Source organism: Bos indicus x Bos taurus, chromosome 29 (assembly GCF_003369695.1).
Source record: "Bos indicus x Bos taurus breed Angus x Brahman F1 hybrid chromosome 29, Bos_hybrid_MaternalHap_v2.0, whole genome shotgun sequence".
NCBI classification, from domain to species: Eukaryota; Metazoa; Chordata; class Mammalia; order Artiodactyla; family Bovidae; genus Bos; species Bos indicus x Bos taurus.
The window spans coordinates 44851932-44877471 of NC_040104.1; the positions used below are offsets into that span (position 1 = coordinate 44851932).

Sequence of the window (25540 nt, forward strand, 5' to 3'; positions counted from 1 at the left end):
CATCTAAGAAATTCCTTTTCCAAAATTATCCTCTAATATTTCTCTCAAATGAGTGGATTTCATCAGGGCCTGACAGCATGAACTGTGGCTTTACAAAATCTTTTCAAAGCATGAAAACTATGTTTGGTATATTTCCATGGCTTTAGATTTTAAGATATGCCTTGTTATTTTACTTTAAGAACTCCAGATATTTCTTCAACAACAATAGGTTTCTGATTCTGAATAATCCTTTCCTCTGCAGTATTTTTGAACAGTGGCTTCGAAAGTATCATCCTCTTCAAGATGTTTATCCAGAAGCTAATGCACCCATTGGGCACAACCGGGAATCCTACATGGTTCCTTTCATCCCTCTCTACAGAAACGGTGACTTCTTTATTTCATCCAAAGATCTAGGCTACGACTATAGCTACCTACAAGATTCAGGTAAAGCTCAGTTTCTTTCATATGAATTGCTCAGTCTGATGTGACCAATCTTTTTTGAGAGTGTGCAAAACCTTATGATTTTAAAGTGTTATCCCCCAATGTTTTAACTTGGAAAGTGCATTATAATCCTTAGTTCATCACTGATTTATTATTACATGGCCCAAGCTGAAATAATCTTTAAGCTCTTATCCATTGTGCTTAATATAAGGCATTCTGTGTGTGGCAACCTGGGAAGAGCACAAGAATTAAAATCAGAGAGTGTGAGACCTGATGCTAACAGACTTTGGTGTGACCTTGGGAATTCTGACTTCCATTCCCTGAATTTCAGCTTCTTAACCTAAGATATTGGGAATATAATACCTCAAAGAGATATTATGATAATTAAGGGCATTAAGAACCTAGTGCAGTCTGCACAAGAAAAATATCTACCAGTTTTAGAATCATCTTTGGGAGCTTCCTGCTAGAGTTATCAAGAAAACCTGTGAACATTTTGATATTAAATCCTATTAATAATAATAATGCTAATAGACATAATAATAATAATTGCTGTGACTATGATTAAGGTAGTGTTATAAAAGCCTAGGATTGTAACTATACCTAGGCTTTGAATAATCTTCCTTAGTTTAAGTATGTGTGTATTTTCTTGATAAATGAGGAACAGATAGCAAAGTTCCCACACAATCTGAGAGTCTACTCCATACTATACATGCATTATTAGTCAGAATATATTAGGTAAGTATTATTATCCCTAGAATAAGGTGAGGACATTGATGCTAAAACAATCTCAGTGACTTTCCCAGTATCAAATACAAGCATACGTAAGAGCCAGATTTCAATTCTACAGGGTCCTCTCCACTTAACAGAAGATGGTCAAAAGCAATAAAACAACACAGAGCTTGTGGATAAGAGGTATTCAACAAGCACTGATGTTTCATTATATTCATGGATAATTCATGAAAAGGTGAATAAATTAGTAAAATTAAATGAACAGATAAATGACATTTATCAACTTCCTACCTCTTGTTACACCTTAGTGACACATACATTAATGACATACCTCTAGCGTCAAAGAGCTCTAAATTCGGTGTACAAATCAGACCATTGGCAAAGAAACTATGAAACATCAGGCTGGGTTAATTGCAGTAAAGGAGTCATAAACAGAATACTACGGGAGCACAGAGGAGAAAGCAATGACTTCAGAATAGTTCAAACTAGAGAAACAAGATGAGGCCGTGAAAGGTGAGTGGGCAGGTACCAGATGGAAAAGAGTAGGGAGTATTCTAAACTAAAAGAATAACAAAATAGAGGTATAAAGTGTACTATATATTTCTGGAATGCTAAATTGTCCAATTTGAGAAGCATGAGCAACGGGAAATTACACAGATGTGATAAACTGAATCACTTCATAATAGCCAACACATTATGAATCTTTTTAGGTGTCATGAACTCTTCTAGATGTGCTGTATGCATTATTTGCTTTAACCTTCATAACTACCCTTATGAAGATACTATTATTTCTTTTTCCAGATCATAGATGAGAAAATAGAGGCGTAAAGCATATGAATAACTTGTCCCAGGCCATCTAGCTAGTATGTGGCATAGCAGAACCACACTTTAAGGTCAACAGGAGAATCTGTATTTTATCAATATTCTCTTGCCCTTTGGGGAGCCATTGGTTGGACAGATATGGGTTTGATTGACCTGTGCTGTTTTATCTGAAGATCATAGCCAATGGGAAGAGGACTAAAATGGCTGGTGGAGGAGATCTGCTGCTGCTGCTGCTGCTAAGTCGCTTCAGTCGTGTCCGACTCTGTGGTACCCCGTAGACGGCAGCCCACCAGGCTCCCTCGTCCCTGGGATTCTCCAGGCAAAAACACTGGAGTAGGTTGCCATTTCCTTCTCCAATGCATGAAAGTGAAAAGTGAAAGTGAAGTGGCTCAGTCGTGTCTGACTCTTCATGACCCCATGGACTGCAGCCTGCCAGTCTCCTCCGTCAATGGGATTTTCCAGGCAAGAGTACTAGAGTAGGGTGCCATTGCTTTGAAAACCTTAAGATCACTGTGAACAGGGTTAAGATGTGATAAGGGTGGAGTGTGGAGAAGTGATAAGGGGGGTGAATTCCTGTGAGTCAAAAAGAAGGGTCATCTCCAGTGACATGTTTCCCCTTCCTTCTAGAAACACCCATAGTGTGTAAAGAAAGGAACATGTTGATAACAGTCTTTCAAAGATTCACCATCAGGATTTTATGATTTCCATTCCCAGAACATAATAGACTCTTTCATGGGCTCATGCTTTTGATCACACTATTCTCTCTAGCTAAATTCTGATCCTCTTCATCTATTTGTCAAACTCTCAGATACAAAATAATTATATATATATATATGTATATATATATATATACACACATATACACACAGTCATGTTTAATCACTCCTTTGTTAGAATTGCATGCTAGTTTTTCTACATATGATTTGTCCCCCTCTCTACCTTGGCTGTTGTAGGAGGAAATGGCAACCCACTCCAGTATTCTTGCCTGGAAAATCCCATGTACAGAAGAGCCTGTTGGGCCACAGTCCATAGGATCACAAAGAGTCAGACAGAATTGAGCAACTTCACTTTCTTTCTTTCTACTTTGGCTGTAAGCCCTACAAAATCAGAATTGATATCTTGCAAGCTTCTCTAGTCTAAATACCAAAGAATATCTGGTATGGGGTAAAATCAATGAATTAAATTGAATACAAGTGATATTTATCATGAAGAATAAATGCATGTAAGTATGACTTACATGTAATTACACACAAATAAAGTATACTTAACCCAATCCAGTATTCTTGCCTGGGAAATCCCATGGACACAAGAGCCTGGTGGGCTACAGTTCATGGGGTCACAGAGATGGACACAACTGAGGGCCTAACACTTTCTTGTGTATAGTACAATACATATAAATAAAGCTTGCTAAAAAAAAATATCACACCGCTTAATACTCAGGTCATTTTTAGATATTTTTAATGTACCAGGAGAAATATCAATAACCTCAGATATGCAGATGACACCACCCTTAAGGCAGAAAGTGAAGAGGAACTAAAAAGACTCTTGATGAAAGTGAAAGTGGAGAGTGAAAAAGTTGGTTTAAAGCTCAACATTCAGAAAACGAAGATCATGGCATCCGGTCCCATCACGTCATGGGAAATAGATGGGGAAACAGTGGAAACAGTGTCAGACTTTATTTTTTGGGGCTCCAAAGTCACTGCAGATGGTGACTGCAGCCATGAAATTAAAAGATGCTTGCTCCTTGGAAGGAAAGTTATGAACAACCTAGATGGCATATTGAAAAGCAGAGACACTACTTTGCCAACAGAGGTCCGTCTAGTCAAGGCTATGGCTTTTCCAGTGGTCATGTATGGATGTGAGAGTTGGACTGTGAAGAAGGCTGAGCACTGAAGAATTGATGCTTTTGAACTGTAGTGTTAGAGAAGACTCTTGAGAGTCCCTTGGACTGCAAGGAGATCCAACCAGTCCATTCTCAAGGAGATCAGCCCTGGGATTTCTTTGGAAGGAATAATGCTAAAGCTGAAACTCCCATACTTTGGCCACCTCATGCGAAGAGTTGACTCATTGGAAAAGACTCTGATGCTGGGAGGGATTGGGGGCAGGAGGAGAAGGGGATGACAGAGGATGAGATGGCTGGATGGCATCGCTGACTCGATGGACGTGAGTCTGAGTGAACTCCGGGAGTTGGTGATGGACAGGGAGGCCTGGTGTGCTGCGATTCATGGGGTCGCAAAGAGTCAGACACGACTGAGCAACTGAACTGAACTAAACTGAATGTATTTCAAGCCTTCTATTGCACTAGGTATTTTTTAGGTGATTTTATTGGTTTATTTATTCCTTTTACATACATATGTTTAGTAACTGTCTTGTACAAAGCATTCTTTTAGACACTACAAATACAGTGGCAAGCAACGTAGTCTCCTCCTAATGAAAGAGAAAGACCTTAAACCACCACGTTCCTAATGACTCATTTATTTAGAGATGTGCCTATCTCTAGGAGTCAATGAAGTGACATTTCAGAGAATATCCATGACAGGAGGAATTCATTAGTTGAAAAGGGAGTCTTGATCATGAATTTGGGCCAGACTGCTAGGATAACAGATTCATTAATGAATTTTAAACAAATCAGGGTCGAATTTGAGTTTTCATAAGATTATGTTTGCTGCAGCGTGTAGTAAGTTTTATGGCAGTCGCAAAGCACATTCAGGGAGGCTGATGAAAATGCTATTACAAGTATCCAGGGGAGAGCTGAAGGAAATTTGAATTGCAGCAGCAGTGATAGGAGGCAAGGTAGAAAGGACAAAAGAATTTGAAGTTATTTTGAAAGCAAAATTTATGGAACTTGGAAAATGATTTATGTAATAGATGAGAAAGAAGGAAATATTAGAGATGACTTTAAGCTTTCTGGCCTATGATAAATGGTGATTGAATTCATTAAGGCAGTAACAATAGGAACAGGGCCAGACATGGAGAGAATCTCACGGTGGTATCCATTACACAGTGAAATGGGGTGAATGGCACATCAGAGTCAAGATGTCTCTGAGGTAGCTAGATGGCCTCGAACCTCAGAAGAGATTGGGGCCTGTAGATGCTGATGTGTGAGACATGAGCATATAAACTGCCAGTCTTTACAGTCCTTTATGATCACAATGCGGTAGTGACTTTCATGCTCCACCTCATTGTATGCATGCATGTGTTCATGCTCAGTTATGTTCAACTCTTTGCAACCCCGTAGACTGCAGCCTACCAAGCTCCACCTCATTGTTCCTTCCCTAATGTCCAAATGGGTACTCTTTACCGAAAAGGCAACAAGAAGTATTAGAGAAGAAAAGGGAAAGAAGTATCACATTAAGGGATTAATGGTATTTATTTTTTATTTATAGTTAGATTTTTTAAAATAAAATTGATTTTAAATGTTTTATGTATTTACAGTATTTTCATACAGCTGTGAATTTGCACAAGTTTTAGAAAAGTTTTGCTTTAAAATAAATAACAATTGTTGCCTATTTTCCATTTTATGAATTATTCTAGTGCTCCTATAGTACTTTCAAGGAGTTTAAGTTTTATCTCTATTAATTGCTAAACTTTAACCACCTTACTAAAAATGTCTTTAAATTTTTCAATATAATTTAGTTCAGGCAGTTAATTATTCATCATTTAGGCAGACATGTTTATAATTAAGGCTGCTGATAATTTCTTGCTTTAGTCAAACATTTTCTCTTATAATTGAATATAGCGATGTTTTAAAAAATTGAGTAGCAGATCATTTTTTCACATTCATAACTGGTTAAAAGATGAAACCGAAATGGGTTGAATCCTGTTGGCAAATGTACTCCTGCTTTCTATATGGTGCTACTTTGCTAAGAGCTTCCTTCTTCTAATATATTCCAAAAGACTTGACATTTGATTTTAAAAATGAGAGGAGGATGCACGTGTCACTTTCAATTCTGGTTTCCTTGGTGTGTATGCCCAGCAGTGGGATTGCTGGGTCATATGGCAGTTCTAGTTCCAGTTTTTTTAAGGAATCTCCACACTGTTCTCCATAGTGGCCACACTACTGTGCAGTGCCACTTTCAGGGGAAGAGGGTTCCCTTTTCCCCACACCATCTCCAGCATTTATTTTTTTGCAGACTTTTTGATAGCAGCCATTCTGACTGGCATGAGATGGTACCTCATTGTGGTTTTGATTTGCATTTCTCTGATAATGGGAAATGTTGAGCATCTTTTTATGTGTTTGTTAGCCATCTGTATGTCTTCTTTGGAGAAATGTCTGTTTAGTTCTTTGGCCCATTTTTTGATTGAGTAGTTTATTTTTATGGTATTGAGCTGCATGAGCTGCTTGTATATTTTAGAGATTAACTCTTTGTCAGTTGCCTTGTTTGCTATTATTTTCTCCCATCCTGAAGGCTGTTTTTTCACCTTGCTTATAGTATTCTTCTTTGTGCAAAAGCTTTTAAGTTTAATTAGGTCTCATTTGTTTATTTCAGCTTTTATTTCCGTTACTCTGAGAGGTGGGTCATAGAGGATCTTGCTGTGATTTATGTCAGAGAGTGTTTTACTTATGTTTTATAGGAGTTTTATAGTTTCTGGTCTAGGAGTTTTATAGTTTCTGGTCTTACATTTAGATCTTTAATCCATTTTGAGTTTATTTTTGTGAATGGTGTTAGAAAGTGTTCTAGTTCCATTATTTTACAGGTGGTTGTCCAGTTTTCCCAGCATTACTTGTTAAAGAGATTGCCTTTTCTCCATTGTATATTTTTGCTTCTTTTGTCAAAGATAAGGTGTCCATAGGTGCATGGATTTATCTCTGGGATTTCTACTTTGTTCCATTGATCTATATTTATGTCTTTGTGCCAGTACCATACTGTCCTGATGACTGTCAGTCAACCAGTTCAATTGCTCAGTCATGTTTGACTCTGCAACCCCATGAACCGCAGCATGCCAGGACTCCCTGTCCATCACCAATTCCCGGAGTTCCTCCAAACTCATGTGCATCGAGTCAGTGATGCCATCCAGCCATCTCATCCTCTGTCATCCCCTTCTCCTCCTGCCCTCAATCCCTCCCAGCATCAGGGTCTTTTGCAATGAGTCAACTCTTCACATGAGGTGGCCAAAGTATTGGAGTTTCAGCCTCAGCATCAGTCCTTCCAATTAACACCCAGGACTGATCTCCTTTAGGATGGACTGGTTGGATCTCCTTGGAGTTCAAGGGACTCTCAAGAGTCTTCTCCAACACCACAGTTCAAAAGCATCAATTCTTCGGCACTCAGCTTTCTTCACAGTCCAACTCTCACATCCATACTTGATGACTGTAGCTTTGTGGTATAGTCTGAAGTCAGGCAGGTTGATTCCTCCAGTTCCATTTTTCTTTCTCAAGATGCTTTGGCTATTTGAGATTTTTTGTATTTCCATACAAATTGTGAAGTTATTTTTTCTAGTTCTGTGAAAAATACCATTGGTAGCTTGATAGGGATTTCATTGAATCTTTAGATTGCTTTGAGTAGTATACTCATTTTCACTATATTGATTCTTCCAATCCATGAACATGGTATATTTCTCCATCTATTTGTGTCATCTTTGATTTCTTTCATCAGTGTTTTATAGTTTTCTATATATAGGTCTTTTGTTTTTTAGGTAGATTTATTCCTAAGGATAAATGGCTAAGCTGGTAAAGCGTCTGCCTACAATGCGGGAGACCAGGGTTCAATCCCTGGGTCGGGAAGATATCCTGGAGAAGGAAATGGCAACCCACTCCAGTACTCTTGCCTGGAAAATCCCATGGATGGAGAAGTCTGGTAGGCTACAGTCCATGGGGGTAGCAAAGAGTCGGACACGACTGAGCAACTTCACTTTCACTTTTTATTCCTAAAGATTTTATTCTTTTCATCACAGTGGTGAATGGAATTGTTTTTTTGCACTGTTTACAATAGCTAGGACATGGACAAACCTAGATGTCCATTGGCAGGTGAATGGGTAAGAAAGCTGTAGTATATATACACAATGGAATATTGCTCAGCTATTTAAAAGAACACATTTGAATCAGTTCTAATAAGCTGGATGAAACTTGAGCCTATTATACAGAGTTAAGTAAGTCAGAAAGAAAAACACTAATATGATATATTAATGCATATATATGGAATTTAGAAAGATGGTACTGACAACCCTATACGTGAGACAGCAATAGAGACACAGATATAAAGAAAAGACTTTTGGACTCTGTGGGAGAAGGCCAAAGTAGGATGATTTGAGAGAATAGCATTGAAACATGTATATTACCATATGTGAGATAGATCATCAGTCCAAGTTCGATGCATGAAACAGGGCACTCAAAACCGGTGCAATGGGACAACCCTGAGGGATGGGATGGGGAAGGAGATGGGAGGGGGGTTCAGGATGGGGAACACATGTACACCCATGGCTGATTCATGTCAATCTATGGCAAAAACCACTACAACATTGTAAAGTAATTAGCCTCCAATTAAAATGAATAAATTAATTTTTAAAAATGAGAGGAAGAGGCATGCACAATAATTGGAATATTTCATTCTGCACACGGGATTTGATGAGGTCTCTGTTGTTCGTGGATTTGTTCACTTATGCTTGCCTATGTGTATGCAAAGGTGTATCCTGTTCCTTCTGCCAGGAATGGCTTGCCATCAGCATCCTACATTCAAGTTCTAATTCATTCTACTCAGAGGGATAGTCTCCTAGGATGCCTTCTCTGATTCCCCAGACAGATAGAGGAGGTCTTTTCCCTGTGATCCCATTATATCTTTTACATGCTTTCATTAGAACAGCATTGTTCTTAAAACAATTTGTTTACTTGTCAGGCTCCTCTTCCAGTTATTGTTTCCTTCAGGCCAGGGGCTCTGATCCTTTCACATGTGTGAACAACCAAGTGGCATATATTGTGTCTCAGTAAATGTTGCTGTATGAATGAATAAATAAATAGAAGAATGAAAGATAAATAAAGATACACTACTTATGTGCGTGGATTTATCTCTGGGCTTTCTATTTTGGTCCATTGATCAATATTTCTGTCTTTGTGCCAGTACCATACTGTCTTGATAACTGTGGCTTTGTAATAGAGCCTGAAGTCAGGTAGGTTGATTCCTCCAGTTCCATTCTTCTTTCTCAAGATAGCTTTGGCTATTCGAGGTTTTTTGTATTTCCATACAAATTGTGAAATTGTTTGTTCTAGCTCTGTGAAGAATACCGTTGGTAGCTTGATAGGGATTACATTGAATCTATAAATTGCTTTGGGTAGTATACTCATTTTCACTATATTGATTCTTCCAATCCATGAACATGGTATATTTCTCCATCTATTAGTGTCCTCTTTGATTTCTTTCACCAGTGTTTTATAGTTTTCTATATATAGGTCTTTAGTTTCTTTAGGTAGATATATTCCTAAGTATTTTATTCTTTCCGTTGCAATGGAGAATGGAATTGTTTCCTTAATTTCTTTGACAAAGGAGGCAAGAATATACAATGGATTAAAGACAATCTCTTTAACAAGTGGTGCTGGGAAAACTGGTCAACCACTTGTAAAAGAATGAAACTAGAACACTTTCTAACACCATACACAAAAATAAACTCAAAATGGATTAAAGATCTCAACGTAAGACCAGAAACTATAAAACTCCTAGAGGAGAACATAGGCAAAACACTCTCCGACATACATCACAGCAGGATCCTCTATGACCCACCTCCCAGAATATTGGAAATAAAAGCAAAAATAAACAAATGGGACCTAATTAAACTTAAAGCTTCTGCACAACAAAGGAAACTATTAGCAAGGTGAAAAGGCAGCCTTCAGAATGGGAGAAAATAATAGCAAATGAAGCAACTGACAAACAACTAATCTCAAAAATATACAAGCAACTCCTGCAGCTCAACTCCAGAAAAATAAATGACCCAATCAAAAAATGGGCCAAAGAACTAAATATACATTTCTCCAAAGAAGACATACAGATGGCTAACAAACACATGAAAAGATGCTCAACATCACTCATTATCAGAGAAATGCAAATCAAAACCACTATGAGGTACCATTTCACACCAGTCAGAATGGCTGCAATCCAAAAGTCTATAAGCAATAAATGCTGGAGAGGGTACAGAGAAAAGGGAACTCTCTTACACTGTTGGTGGGAATGCAAACTAGTACAGCCACTATGGAGAACAGTGTGGAGATTCCTTAAAAAACTGGAAATAGAACTGCCTTATGATCCAGCAATCCCACTGCTGGGCATACACACTGAGGAAACCAGAAGGGAAAGAGACACGTGTACCCCATGTCCATCGCAGCACTGTTTATAATAGCCAGGACATGGAAGCAACCTAGACGCCCATCAGCAGATGAATGGATAAGAAAGCTGTGGTACATATACACAATGGAGTATTACTCAGCCATTAAAAAGAATACATTTGAATCAGTTCTAATGAGGTGGATGAAACTGGAGCCTATTATACAGAGTGAAGTAAGCCAGAAAGAAAAACACCAATACAGTATACTAACTCATATATATGGAATTTAGAAAGATGGTAACAATAACCCTGTGTACGAGACAGCAAAAGAGACACTGATGTATAGATCAGTCTTATGGACTCTGTGGGAGAGGGAGAGGGTGGGGAGATTTGGGAGAATGGCATTGAAACATGTATAATATCAAGTATGAAATGAGTCGCCAGTCCAGGTTCGATGCACAATACTGGATGCTTGGGGCTAGTGCACTGGGACGACCCAGAGTGAGGGTACGCGGAGGGAGGAGGGTTCAGGATGGGGAGCACAGGTATACCTGTGGTGGATTCATTTTGATGTTTGGCAAAACTAATACAATATTGTAAAGTTTAAAAATAAAATAAAATAAAATAAAAAGATACACTACTTGCTGTCAAGAGTTTGTGATCAAGTTTGAAAAGTAAGAAACATATATAAATAACTATAACACATAGATGATTGTGCCGAGTGTCACAAAGGAGCATAGAAGAAAAGAATCTGGGAATCCAGAAGAGAAAATTGAACAAAATCAGTGACAAAAACAAGTTTAAAGAGATAAAATTTTATTGCAAGCTGATTCATTTGAAATACTGATGGTACTACTTTGGAATAAGAATTCAGTTCAGTTCAGTTCAGTCGCTCAGTCATTTCCAACTCTTTGTGACCCATGAACCTCAGCATGGCAGGCCTCCCTGTCCATCCCAACTCCTGGAGTCTACCCAAACTCATGTCCATTGAGTCCATGATGCCATCCAACCATCTCATCCTCTGTCATCCCCTGCTCCTCTTGCCCTCAGTCTTTCCCAGCATCAGGGTCTTTTCAGATGAGTCAGCTCTTCGCATCAGGTGGCCAAAGTATTGGAGTTTTGGCTTCAACATCAGTCCTTCCAATGAACACCCAGGACTGATCTCATTTAGGATGGACTGGTTGGATCTCCTTGCAGACCAAGGGACTCTCAAGAGTCTTCTCCAACACCACAGTTCAAAAGCATCAATTCTTTAGCAATCAGCTTTCTTTATAGGCCAACTCTCACATCCATACGTGACTACTGGAAAAACCATAGCCTTGACTAGATGGACCTTTGTTAACAAAGTAATGCCTCTGCTGTCTAGGTTGGTCATAACTTTTCTTCCATGGAGTAAGTGTCTTTTAATATCATGGAGTAAACACCATCTGCCGTGATTTTGGAGCCCCCAAAAATAACGTCTGATACCATTTCCACTGTTTCCCCATCTATTTGCCATGAAGTGACGGGAGTGGATGCCATGATCTTAGTTTTCTGAATGTTGAGCTTTAAGCCAACTCTTTCACTCTCCTCTTTCATTTTCATCAAGATGGTCTTTAGTTCTTCTTCACTTTCTGCCTTAAGGGTGGTATCATCCGCATATCTGAGGTTATTGATATTTCTCCCGGCAATCATGATTCCAGCTTGTGCTTCCTCCAGCCCAGCATTTCTCATGATGTACTCTGCATATAAGTTAAATAAGCAGGGTGACAATATACAGCCTTGACGTACTCCTTTTCCTATTTGGAGCCAGTCTGATTTTCCATGCCCAGTTCTGACTGTTGCTTCCTGACCTGCATATAGGTTTCTCAAGAGGCAAGTCAGGTGGTCTGGTATTCCCATCTCTTTCGAAATTTTCCACAGTTTATTATCATCCACACAGTCAAAGGCTTTGGCATAGTCAATAAAGCAGAAATAGATGTTTTTCTGGAACTCTCTTGCTTTTTTGATGATCCAAAAGATATTGGCAATTTGATCTCTGGTTCCTCTGTCTTTTCTAAAACCAGTTTGAACATCTGGAAATTCATGTACTGCTGAAGCCTGGCCTGGAGAATTTTGAGCATTACTTTACTAGCGTGTGAGATGAGTGCAATTGTGTGGTAGTTTGAGCATTCTTTGGCATTGCCTTTCTTTGGCATTGGAATGAAAACTGCCCTTTTCCAGCCCTGTGGCCACTGCTGAGTTTTCCAAATTTGCTGGCATATTGAGTGCAGCACTTTCACAGCATCATCTTTTAGGAGTTGAAATAGCTCAACTGGAATTCCCTCACCTCCACTTGCTTTGTTCATAGTGATGCTTCCTAAGGCCCACTTGACTTCACATTCCAGGATGTCTGGCTCTAGGTGAGTGAGCACACCAACATGATTATCTGGGTCATGAAGATCTTATGAAGATCTTTTTTGTACATTTCTTCTGTGTATTCTTGTCACCTCTTCTAAATATCTTCTGCTTCTGTTAGGTCCATACCATTTTTGTCCTTTATTGAGCCCATCTTTGCATGAAATGTTCCCTTGGTATCTCTAATTTTCTTGAAGAGATCTCTAGTCTTTCCCATTCTATTGTTTTCCTCTATTTCTTTGCATTGATCGCTGAGGAAGGCTTTCTTATCTCTCCTTGCTATTCTCTATAACTCCGTTTTCAAATGAGTATATCTTTTCTTTTCTCCTTTGCTTTTCACTTCTCTTCTTTTCACAGCTATTTGTAAAGCCTCCCCAAACAGTCATTTTGCTTTTTTGCATTTCTTTTTCTTGGGGATGGTCTTGACCCCTGTCTCCAGTACAATGTCACAAACCTCTGTCCATAGTTCATCAGGCATTCTGTCTATCAGATCTAGTCCCTTAAATCTATTTCTCCCTTCCACTGTATACTCATAAGGGATTTGATTTAGGTCATACCTAATGATCTAGTGGTTTCCCCCGCTTTCTTCAATTTCAGTCTGAATTTGGCAATAAGGTTTCATGAGTCACAGTCAGAAGTCTTGTTTTTGCTGACTGTATAGAGCTTTTTCATCTTTTGTGGCAAAGAATATAATCAATCTGATTTCAGTGTTGGCCATCTGGTGATGTCCATGTGTAGAGTTTTCTCTTGTGTTGTTGGAAGAGGGTATTTTCTATGACCAGTGTATTCTCTTGGCAAAACTCTATTAGCCTTTGCCTGCTTCATTCTGTACTCCAAGGCCAAATTTGCCTGTTACTTAAGGTGTTTCTTGACTTCCTACTTTCGCATTCCAGTCCTCTATAATGCAAAAGGCATCTCTTTTGTGTGTTAATTCTAGAAGGTCTTGTAGGTCTTCATAGAACCGTTCAACTTCAGCTTCTTCAGCATTACAGGTTGGGTCATAGACTTGGATTGCCGTAATATTGAATGGTTTGCCTTGGAAACGAACAGAGATCATTCTGTCGTTTTTGAGATTGCATCCAAGTAATACATTTCGGACTCGTTTGTTGACTATGACTCCATTTCTTCCAAGGGATTCCTGCTCATAGTAGTAGATATAATGGTCATCTGAGTTAAATTCACCCATTCCAGTCAATTTTAGTTTGCTGATTCCTAGAATGTTAAAGTTCACTCTTGCCATCTCTTGTTTGACCACTTCCAATTTGCCTTGATTCATCGACCTATCATTTCAGGTTCCTATATAATATTGTTTTTTTACAGCATTAGACCTTGCTTCTATCATCAGTCACATCCACAACTGGGTGTTGCTTTTGCTTTGGCTGTCACTTCATTCTTTCTGGAGTTATTCCTCTACTGATCTCCAGTAGCATATGGGGCACCTAATGACCTAGGGAGTTCATCTTTCAGTATCCTAACTTTTTGCCTTTTCATCACCACAATCACAGAAAATGAGCCAATCTGATCACGTGGACTACAGCCTTGTCTAACTCAATGAAACTAAGCCATGCCATGCAGAGGTCACCCAAGATGGCCAGGTCATGGTGGAGAGGTCTGACAGAATGTGGTCCACTGGAGAAGAGAATGGTGAACCACTTCAGTATTGTTGCCTTGAGAACCCCATGAACAGTATAGAATAAGAATAATAAATAAGAGTTATAAATTACTTTTTATGTGAAAGGCATCATACCTAACGTTACACATACATTGCAGAATTTAAATATTACAGGCAAATTTTCTAAGTTTCAAGTTGGGAATTCATTAAATTAGGATAATGATTCCTAACTACCTTATGCATTTCTTGTATAGATAAATGGGCATGTGAATAATGCTTTGGAAATGACAGAGCACCAAACAAATAGAAAACTATATGATTATTCTATAGAGAATAGGTAACAAGAAAAATGAAATTTTAAGTAGGTAAAAATAATAGAAAACTTTTTATATTAAAAAATAATTTACAGGAGCACTATTGAGGCTGCAAAACAAACAACTGAGAAGGAAAAGTCAAAAGTTTAGATTGAAGCCATTAAGAAACATGGATTGTTTCAAAGAAGATAGTCCACTGATGACAGTAAAATTTAAAACTGCTTGAAATGAACCAAAGTAGAGAAATAATAAAATAAGCTGGAAAGGACACATAAAGAAATAGTATTTTAAAATTTTGAAAGCATTTGAGCTGAGCAGCAAGCAATAAAGAAAATCATAATTATTATGTAACGTCTATGTATCTGCATTTTGTCACAGTTAAAATGCATGCTATATTGAAGTGATTAATAGCAATGCAAGCTCAGCATTTGTAGTCTCATTTTCAATATGATTTTTAAATGTATTAAAACAGGTACTTTTATGTTTGATGAAAATATTTTTCACATTTTAAAATTTATTTTAGTTTTGTTAGCTTTTATTTCTTAGATTTAAATTAATATTAATTCAAAGTTATAAATTGTTGTTATTATTATTTACTCTATAATGTTAATTCTTTGGAGCTTATTGCCCCTTCATGATGAAGAGAAACATTAATTGGCTATATTTTTCAAATTATGCTTAATGGAACCTAAGAATATTAAAAGTATCTTAGTGACAGCTGGCAAAATGCTGTGTGAAGGACAGGAATGCAGAAGGTAACAGGAGAAACAGGGTCTGAGCTCTGTCCTGCTTAAGTCAGGGAAACGCCACTTTTTCCTCCTTTGAATGAAGATTGAAATATAATATAAAATTAATTTTTAACAAATTCTCTTGTTTTAATTGTTCTGAGTTCTTGAGTTTATGCTGAACATTGAGACTCTCATTTTACATTCACAACACATTGCTACCCATTCTTTCCTAGTTATTTTATAAACTAATACTCATTTTCTTTTTATTTGATGTAATTTTTTACGACAACACAGCTTTCTTATAACTGTAATTTCAGAGTATCTTAAGGTACTTACTCCATCTTTTATTACTGCAGGAATCTAATTAACCTTTAAAAATAATTAGGACTTTTTGAAGTGCAAATGTCAGAAACTCCATAGAAACAAGATTACATAAAAAGATAATTTATTGGTTTACAGAACCCAAGGAAGGAACAAACACTAGAAATATAAAAAAGACAAAAATGTAGCTGAGACTGAGAAACAGTAGGAACCAGGAAACAAGCAGTCTAAAGATTTATCTCCTCTCTCTCTCCCTTTCTCATTTTCCCCTCCCCACCCCTTCCCTAGCACTAAGACTGTTACCAGCTCCTGAGTCACTGGACTCAATTCTTCACAGTGAATTCTGAGTAATGGCCAATTCTGATTGGCCCATCTTGAGTCAGTGGTTCACTCAGAACTAATCAATTGTAGCCAACAAAATGGGTTATAAAAAAAGCTGTTACAGTTCCAACATCAGCCACAAAGGGAAAGTAAGGTTGGGGAACAGATATAGGCTCAAATATCCATGGCCTAGATAAGTTAGTTTATTAATTGGTCAAATAGCAGTCTTGGTATATAGTCAAATACATGCCCCATAATTTCAGCGACCAGAGCCGCTGCTTCCTTGTAGTTCTGTAAGACCTAGGGTGTACCCTTGATCACATGACCTGTGCTGGCTCACCAACATGCTATTTGCATTAGTTGAAAGGAGAAAAGGGAAAAGGAGAAGGCATCCTTTTTCTTTTTTAGGGAACTGCCCCAAAGTTACATGCATTACTTTTGCTTAAGACTTGAGTCACATAAAGTCATATTTTTTTTGCAAGGTAAGCCCAAGATACACTCTCTTCTTTCCTTTGTGTCACAAAACTGATATTTTAGAGTGTCTTGTAAATAATGATGGTTCCTTTAAAATCAAGCAACTCCAAGAGGAAAATGATGTGAGAAAGAAATGTAATCATAATGTAATCATAGAATACTATTAGGTTCAATTGTGAATCAAATTTAAATACTAAAAATAATGAAAGTCCTAGATGTGGATTTGGCCCCAAATCCTGATGTTATTATACTGAAAAGATGGAGAAAAGGGAAGTTGTGAGAGAGCTAAAATAATTGCTTATGCATGACAAACTCCAGAGATAAACTCAAGAAATTAAGAGATAGTAGTATTTGCCTATTATTTAGAAATATGGAGTCCAAATAACTATAAATAGCTAAAGGAGTTAGAGTAGCTGGCAGGGAGCAGGCACTATACAATTTACAGGTCAGATACTATCTATGAAGTTTGAAACATCCAAGCAAGGTGGTATTGTTTTCCTATTTTCCTGTTGAAGATACTGAAGCCTTGGGGTATTAGGTGTAACTTTCCCAAGCTCGTATAGCTAGTAAGTAGCAGAGCTGGCATTTAGACTTAAGCCTCTGACTCCAAAGTATGCAGCAAGGATGATGGTGATGATGATGATAGTAAAAACATTGGGATGTCTTTCTATTTCAGAACCGGACATTTTTCAAGATTACATTAAGCCCTACTTAGAACAAGCGCAACGAATCTGGCCGTGGCTCATTGGGGCAGCTGTGGTTGGGTCCGTCCTTACTGCTGTGCTGGGAGGACTTACTAGCCTGTTATGTCGTCGAAAGAGAAACCAGCTTCCAGAAGAAAAGCAGCCCCTGCTCATGGAAAAAGAGGATTACCACAATTTGATGTATCAGAGCCATTTATGAAAGGTTTAGGCAATAGAGCTGGGGCAAAAAACCTGACCTCGCTATAACTTAAATGATGTTAAAGTCCCCAGGGGATGTCCCAGCGGAAATCCTTGGCATGTGTCTCTGGAGACCCTTATCAAAACTGTTATCAATACAAAATGTAGCCCTCCTCCTACTCAGGTAGAAGCCACCTGTGCTTGCTTTGCTGGATTTTGATCATTCCCCGAAGGGTTCTTCTCAAGCTCATATTTCCATGGAAAGGATGCCATTTGGTAATAAGTAACTATAGATGTATCTGAATGAACGTGCTCTTGTAAAATATGGGAACGATTGTGATTCTTTTCCTCTTGATTGTGGAATGACTTGTTCCTTTTATTATCCCCTTTCTTTAATTTTAATAAAATAGCAACAAATTTACACTAATTGACTCCTTTGAGCTTGATAAATACATTCCAATTATCTTAAGAAAGCACAATGTTCCCCTTATATTTTACATTCTTGCTCCAAAATATGTTATGGAATTCAAGTAAAAAATAGTCTTCAGACTTTTCCTGCCATAATTTTGACTGTACATTTGAAGGTCATTGACATCAAGGACGTTTCTCCTGCAAAGAATCAAGCTAAGTACCTGCCTCAAGATGTCCTCACCGAAGGTGTTGACAATAAAGATAATAATCTTATTATAGTGCTTTTAAAATATCTTCTAAAAAGGACTTTATTTTATTACAGAATGTTTAAAATGCTGTGAAACATTTGCTAGTAGAAAACAATTACATGAATATTAGCCTGTCTGTAGTTTTAGTAAAATAACTTATTTCTATTTTTCCTGGCAATTAAGACCCTAAGTTAAGATGTCCAGATAATCTTGCTACTTGAATTTTTGGTCCAGTTGAATTTCTAAAAATTATCCAATTGATATTCCATTCCTTCTATTGTTATGTACAGCATAAAAGACTAGTGGGTGGAAGTTATCAGGGACTCATTTGGGTATAAGAAAAGGAAAAACTGTCCAATATTCAGAGTTTTCCAAAACCAAAATGGACATTTTTGGAAAAAAAATAAGTGTTTGACACTAGAGTTCTTCACATAGAGGTTGGATGACAAATTTGACTTGAATTCTAGAAATAGAATTTAAGTATTGAGTCTATAGTCATACTTATTTACATTGGCTCAGGGCTTATAACAACTCCCCATTTAGAAATGAGGCCAAACATGCTCTAGAAAAGGGCCCTCTGACTCTACCACAGTATTTCAGTGTGTTTCACCAAATTTCTTCTTCCACCGTCTCATCCAAACTCAATAGCTCTGTGCTTGAATCCTTAGTCTCTTTTAGTTCCCTTATGTCTAGTTTGCATTTAATTGCTCAGCATTTTTAGGTATGTATCTCCATTTGACTGCTTAACTTATACTTCCAGCCCTATCCCTAAACACTGTCTTTTTACTCTCTCTCTCTTGAGATGGCCATGCTTTTAAAACAGAATTATCCAATCCAAGCTCCAGAAATACACCTCAGTCTGACACCTAAACCTCTACATCTCTGGAATGGTTTTTAAGAGAGGACCCATTGATCAGTATGGTACCTTTCAATCAAAATATCCTACAATTCCTATAAGGCATGCCATGTAGTGTTAGACTGTTTATGAATGCACTTAGAAATGCAGAGAAAAGTAAAAATCATCTTGCTATATATATTGGTCAGATGATTTTGGCTAATTTTCATCTAGAACAAATAAAAATGTACAACTATTGAAGTAATGCCATCAACTCTCAGAGATTACTAATAGTTAATAAACTCAGTTTATATAGCAAGATTCATCTTCTAACTCACCTTAGCTGTCAGTCATCATTTGCTGGCTTGTCTAATTTCTGATGCCCAGAGGAGAAAATCAGGCCAAGGATGGGGAGCAGCATGTTTATCTAAACAGAGGAAGGTCTGTGGGACTACAGGGCAAATACTACGGTTTATGTCCTCCACTTGGTACAGAACCAGAACTACAAGATTTAAAATAAATTAGCAATAACATTTGAGGACTGGATTCAATTTAGTAAGGAATTTTGTTGTTGTTGCTCAGTTGCTAATCTGTGTCCAGCTCTTTATGACCCCATGAACTGCAGCACACCAGGCTCCCCTGTCCTTCTCCATCTCCCGGAGGTGCTCAAACTCATGTCCATTGAGTCGGTGATGCCATCCAACCATCTCATCCTCTGTTGTCCCCTTCTCTTCCTGCCTTCAATATTCCCCAGCATCAGGGTTTTTTCCAGTGAGTCAGCTATTCGCATCAGGTGGCCAAAGTATTGGAGTTTCAGCTTCAGTATCAGTCTTTCCAATGAATATTAAGAACTGATTTCCTTTAGGATGGACTGGTTGTATCTCCTTGCTGTCCAAGGGACTCTCAAGAATCTTCTCCAGTACCAAAATTTGAAAGAACAGAAACAAGTAAAACAGAGCAAAGAGTTGCAAAATAAATTTTGATGAGGTCTAAAGAAAATTCTCAAGAAACAGGAATAGTGATTGTGGTTGCCTTTAGTCTGATCTCAAAATGCAAAATAATTATTTAGCTAAGTTTGATTTGAAAGAAATTTTCAGTCCCGGTGACATTTCTAATCATTTTTACAAAGCATCTTGAATCAAAATCTACCCAAGGAATTTTCATTGCTGCTGATGGGATCTGTATGAAGTCATTCTCTTCCTTATTACAAGGCAATTCCCTCTTTTATCACTGAACTTCAACATAGAATATCATTTTGTTTCTCTAGAGGCTCAGGTTATCCACTTGTGCAGCAACAACATCTGTGATAAAACCACCACCTCACTCACTCCGTGGTTTTCTCAATAAGGTAGCAAAATTACATAACTGATATTTTAAGATACTTGGCAGTTTCATTCAATGCTAATCAGCATCATATTCTGTGGCATTATTTTATAGTGTGGATTTTATAAATTGCTTCGTTTGGGGCTCCGCTGTTTTTCCATTACTACATTATAAGTCACATTTTGTTACAGAGAAAGAAATAAGCAGCTGCCTCTCTTTTTGTTCCTCTCTCTGTGCTTTAGTTTTTTAAAGACTATTTTTAGTACCCAACCTTTCCAACAAGTCAAATGTATAATTCTTCATCTGTAGAAATAAATATGTGATGGATAGGAGTCATTTCAACAGTGTCTCTTGCTGGCTGACAACTGGCTTTGATTGTGAATGTTTTAAAATAGCCTTTCCCTTGTTTATATGGGCTTTGATTTGTAGGAACAGTTTTCTTTGTCATTATAAAAAGAGGCCTCATTGGGGCCACCTATTGTGAGCTTGTGTTATTTTGGAGGGCATCTCAGTAGAACAAAGGTCCACTGGCCTTCTGATTAGACTCCTTCTGAAAGCTGCTAAAATGCAAGTATGAGTTTTTTAACTTTGCGTTGCTTATTTTCAAAAGCATTTGCCAGTTTGTACAATATAATGAATATAAAACTGCCTTTGGCAACCACTGGAGGCTTTAAGGGCTTTCAAATCCTTCAGCTATTTAAAATTGTAAGAAATCTTTTAAGTATTTTCTTTTAAACCAAAACCTTATTAAAACTGTAGATAGCTTACATTTATCTAATTGTTTCATGAGTTCTTTTCTTAATAGCAATATTCTTATAATTTCATGTTAATCTACCAATTCTCGTATGTTTTTTAATCATTTTTATGGTGATTTCTAATTTATTCTTTCAAAATGAATAGCTAAGATGTTAATGCAGTGAGTGGTTATGATGTTCCAAGAACTGTGATAAACACAGCATATTAACATATGTTAATTCATCTAATCTTCATGTTGTCAGTATGAGAGTATTATTCATATTTTTAAATGAGACTATGGCTTAAATAGGAGACTTGCCTTCCCTATTTACATATGTGTTCAGTAGTTTAGGTAATTTATCTGGGATTTGAATCCAGTTCTTCATGATTATAAATTTCATTATCTGTTATTCAATTATGTTGACATGTCATACTTTATCAACTGTCTTTCCTGAATATTTAGATTTCATCTAGCTGTAAATTATTGCTATAATGAATATTCTGGTACATTTTGCATCTTGTTTCACTTCATTTGTTTTCCAGGAGTAGAATCTCTGGGTCAAAGCATTTGAATACTTTCATGGTTTTTGTAATGAATTGTCATATGCTTTTGAAAAGGGTTGCATTGATCAAAAAATGCAAAGAGACAGAGTCTAAAAATAAGAGATCAAAAGGCATGAAGAAGAAAATGCAAAGGTGAAGAACTTAGAAGAAGAAGTGTTGCAAGTCTCTCTGAGAGGAACTGAAGACTTAATTGCCACTTCACTTGATGCTTCTTCTCATGAAACTTTTTCAAATTATAACATTTATGTAATGAGCATTTTCCCTCATTAAAATCAGAAGAAAATACTGACTGAGGCCATTTCAGAAAGGTAGGGAGAAACATGCATGTAAATTGGTTCTCAGGTAAGATATTTTTAGAAATGAGTACATCTTGGCTAGGTAGAAACATGTGCGTACCTTTCAGAATCATATAGGAATGAAAACAGCAAAACCAGGAATCCATACTTGGAAGAATAAGCCCACGTCATCAAAATAGTCTGAATCAAAGCAGAGTCAGGTTCAGCGATTAGGATAGACAGGAGATCATGTGACAGGGTAGGAAAGGCTGGAAAAGACCTGAAAACCAAGCCCAAGACAAGTTTGAACCACTTGTTTTTACTGCTTTTTGAGAAAGTTCTGCATTCTGCCTGGAATTTGGTCATGCGTGCTCAGTTGCTTCAGCCACGTCTGACTCTGTGTAACCCCATGGACTGTAGCCTCCTCAACTCCTCTGCCCATGGGATTCTCCAGGCAAGAATACTGGAGTGGGTTGCCAGGCCCTCCTCCAGGGGATCTTCCCGACCTGACCCAGGGATCGAACCCCAGTGTCTTATATCTCCTGCACTGACAGGCAGATTCTTTACCACTAGCGCCACCTGAATTTAGCCAGTCTTCCTATCAAATCATGTCATTTTAAAACATTCTTGCCAGAAGAATTATAAAGATAGATGTGTCTGTGTGAGTGTTCACATATGTGTGGAGAGAAAGAGGGAGAAAGAGAGACAGAGAGAAAATACAGAAAGAATGAAAACATTTCTCCTCTCTTTAATACTGGAGAGAACTTTGTTGCTGATTATATGCTTTCTATTGCTACTGCAGGGGTCTCTCTGGTGGCTCAGTGGTAAAGAACCCGATTGCCGATGAAGGAGACATGGTTTGACCCCTGGGTCGGGAATATCCCCTGGAGAAAGAAATGGCAACTCCAATATTCTTGCCTCAGAAATCCCATGGACAGAGGAGCCTGGCAGGCTGCAGTCCATAGGTTGCAAAAGGCAGATATGACTTAGCAACTGAACAGCAACATGGACAGTGCAGTAAATAACCACAAGCACAGTGGCTTCAAATGCCGCAGGTTTGTTATCCCGTACTTCAGTAGACCAGGATTGCGGGTTCTGCCGTTACAGGTTTCAAGGGCTGAAATCAAAGTGGCAGTGAGGTTACGTTCTTTGTGGAGACACCAGGAAATAGTTCATTTCCTTGCCTTTTTCAGCATCCTGAAGCCACCTGCAAGCCTCATGACATGGCCCCCTCCCTTCCTCTTTAAAGACTGGTAAAGACTTGCCTCACTTTGATCCTTATTCTGTAATCACCTCTCTCTCTCTCTCTGACTGACTGCAGCAAGGAAAAGTTTTGTGCTTTTAAGCAATCAAAATAGTTTGGGTCAACCTGGTAGTCCTAGAAACTCCATTTCAAGGTCCTTCACTTTAATCATACCCCCAAAGCCCTTTTGCTATGTTAATAACATGTACCTAGGTTCTGGGGATTAGGGTAGGGACATTTGAGGGGAGATGGGAAAAAGCCTTATTCTGCCTACAATATTGACCTAAAAACTAACAAGAATTGGTCAGATGATAAATTGTTCTTCATATGTGATTAACATGGGATGGGCTGTGATATTCAGTACATTAAAGATACAGGAAAACCTTTCAAATGCATGGGATCTGAAGTCAGACTCTATGAATTGGAGTCCTGGCTCAGTCTCATTAACTGTATGACCTTTTATGAATTATTTTACCTCTATATTCCTTGGTTTTTGCATTTTTAAAATGTAGATTATAATAGAATGTTCCTTAACATAGTCTGGAGAAAAATACAAGCATTTATTAATGGCAGGAAAGGGATGACAAATCTAGACAGTGTGTTGAAAAGCAGAGACACTACTCTGCTGACAAAGGTCTGTATAGTCAAGGCTATGGTTTCCCCAGCGGTCACATATGGTTGTGAGGATTGGCCCATGAAGAAGGCAGAATGCCAAAGAATTGATGCCTTGGAACTGTGGTGCTGGAGATGACTCCTGGATCAAACCAGTCAATCTTAAGGGAGATCAACCCTGAATATTCACTGGAACGAATGGTGCTGAAGCTGAAGCTCCAGTATTTTGGTCATCTCATGTGAACAGACAGCTGAATGGAAAAGTCCCTGATGCTGGGAGAGATTGAGGGCAGAATGAGAAGAGGGCTTCAAGGGATGAGATGGCTGACTGGCATCACGGATGCAATGAACATGAACCTTGGGCAAACTCCAGGAGATGGTGAGGGACAGGGAAGTCTGATGTGCTGCAGTCCGTGGGGTCACAAAGAGTTGGACATGACTGGGCGACTGAATAACAGCTTAAGTACTCAGTAAGTGTTTTTTATCAAATTCTCATAGAGCACATTAACTTAGCACAATTAACTATCTTTAAAAAAGAGAGACAAAAAAATAAAATAATAAAAAAATAAAAAAGAGACAAAATATAATCATACTTTGTTTCTGCAAAATCATTTTGCATAATGTGAATATAGTAAATCTATTTAATGAAATGAAATCATGATATAAGGTCTTCCCAGGTGGCGCTAGTGGTAAAGAATCTGCCTACTAATGAAAGAGATGCAAGAGATGTGGGTTCAATCCCTGGATTGGCAAGATCCGCTGGAGTAGGAAATGGCAACTGCCTGGAAGTTTCCATGGACAGAGGACCTGGGCAGGCTACAGTCCATAGGACCACAAAGAGTTGAACATGACTGAGCACACACATGCATCATGATAAATAGAAGTGTATACCTTAAAACAGAGAATCATTAAGACATGGAAATATACATCATGCCAGTAACAGGTTCAGAGTTCATAAAACACTCGTGGCTATTAAACCACCTCTGAATGTGGTACTGAACTCGAACCTAATTAACAGCTGAACTGCCCCAGCAGGAAAGACTTCTATTTGAGTCGGACAGTAATGGTTCATTCTTTGTTTGCTGCTGCTAAGTCGCTTCAGTCGTGTCCGACTCTGTGCGACCCCATAGACGGCAGACCGCCAGGCTCCCTGGTCCCTGGGATTCTCCAGGCAAGAACACTGGAGTGGGTTGCCATTTCCTTCTCCAGAAAATAAAACTGAAAGGAGTGTACTTGAGAATGGTGAATTTGTTTCCTTTGATAATGAGATATTTCTAGAAAAGCAAAAGTAAACAGTGCTCTCCTGATCCTCAGTTAGCTATAGATCACTGGGATGAGTGGGATCATGGGATGAAAATTTTCATCCTGGAAAATTTCCATTAAGATACACCTCGTTTGTGCTCAGTTATGTTCGACTCTTTGCGACCCTATGGACTGTAGCTTTCCAGGCCTCTCTGTCCATGGTATTTTTCAGGCAAGAATACTGAAGTGGGATACCATTTACTCCTCCAAGGGATCTTCCTGACCCTGTGATCAAATCCATGTCTCCTGAGTCTCCTATATTGGCAGGTGGATTTTTTACCACTGAGGCACCTGGGAAGCCCAAGATATGTCTCAGTTGCTGCCTAAAAGGATTTTGAGTGTAGTTGTTGGTATTAAGTAAAAAAGAAGGCAGAGAGACAGTGATATTAATCTTTTAATAAAATGCTTTCAAATACACATGGAAAAATCATTTCTATTATGTTATGTGAGCTGTCTCAAATTTAACGCTGTTCTATATTTTGGCCACTGAGCCAGTGAACTGATGTTGAGGTTGTATCTACAACTAAGATGGTGGATATGGAACAAGAAAAGGACAGAGGCAAGAAATTCCAAAAAAGGAAAATAACTAAGAGTTTTTTTGGTGCCATAAGGAAGAGAGAAAACTAATCAAAATTAATATTCAAGTTTTTAAGTCTGATATTATCTTTTTCTTAATGACTCAAATAATGTGTAAGTGCTAAAACATAATCTTTTGATCATATAAATTTTTAACTGATTCTTTCT

The 25540-nt window shown here is 38.0% G+C and overlaps 1 protein-coding gene across 1 annotated transcript in view; it reads left to right on the top strand.

Moving 5' to 3' along the window:
* The window catches only part of TYR (tyrosinase), a 108997-nt gene extending 91329 nt beyond the window's left edge, over nucleotides 1–17668 (top strand). The window contains exons 4-5 of the mRNA XM_027532405.1: nucleotides 242–423; nucleotides 17044–17668. Of these exons, the coding sequence (XP_027388206.1) occupies nucleotides 242–423; nucleotides 17044–17270 (409 nt within the window). The 3' untranslated portion in view covers nucleotides 17271–17668. The remainder of the gene's footprint in view (nucleotides 1–241; nucleotides 424–17043) is intronic.
* The last annotated feature ends 7872 nt before the right edge of the window (nucleotides 17669–25540 follow it).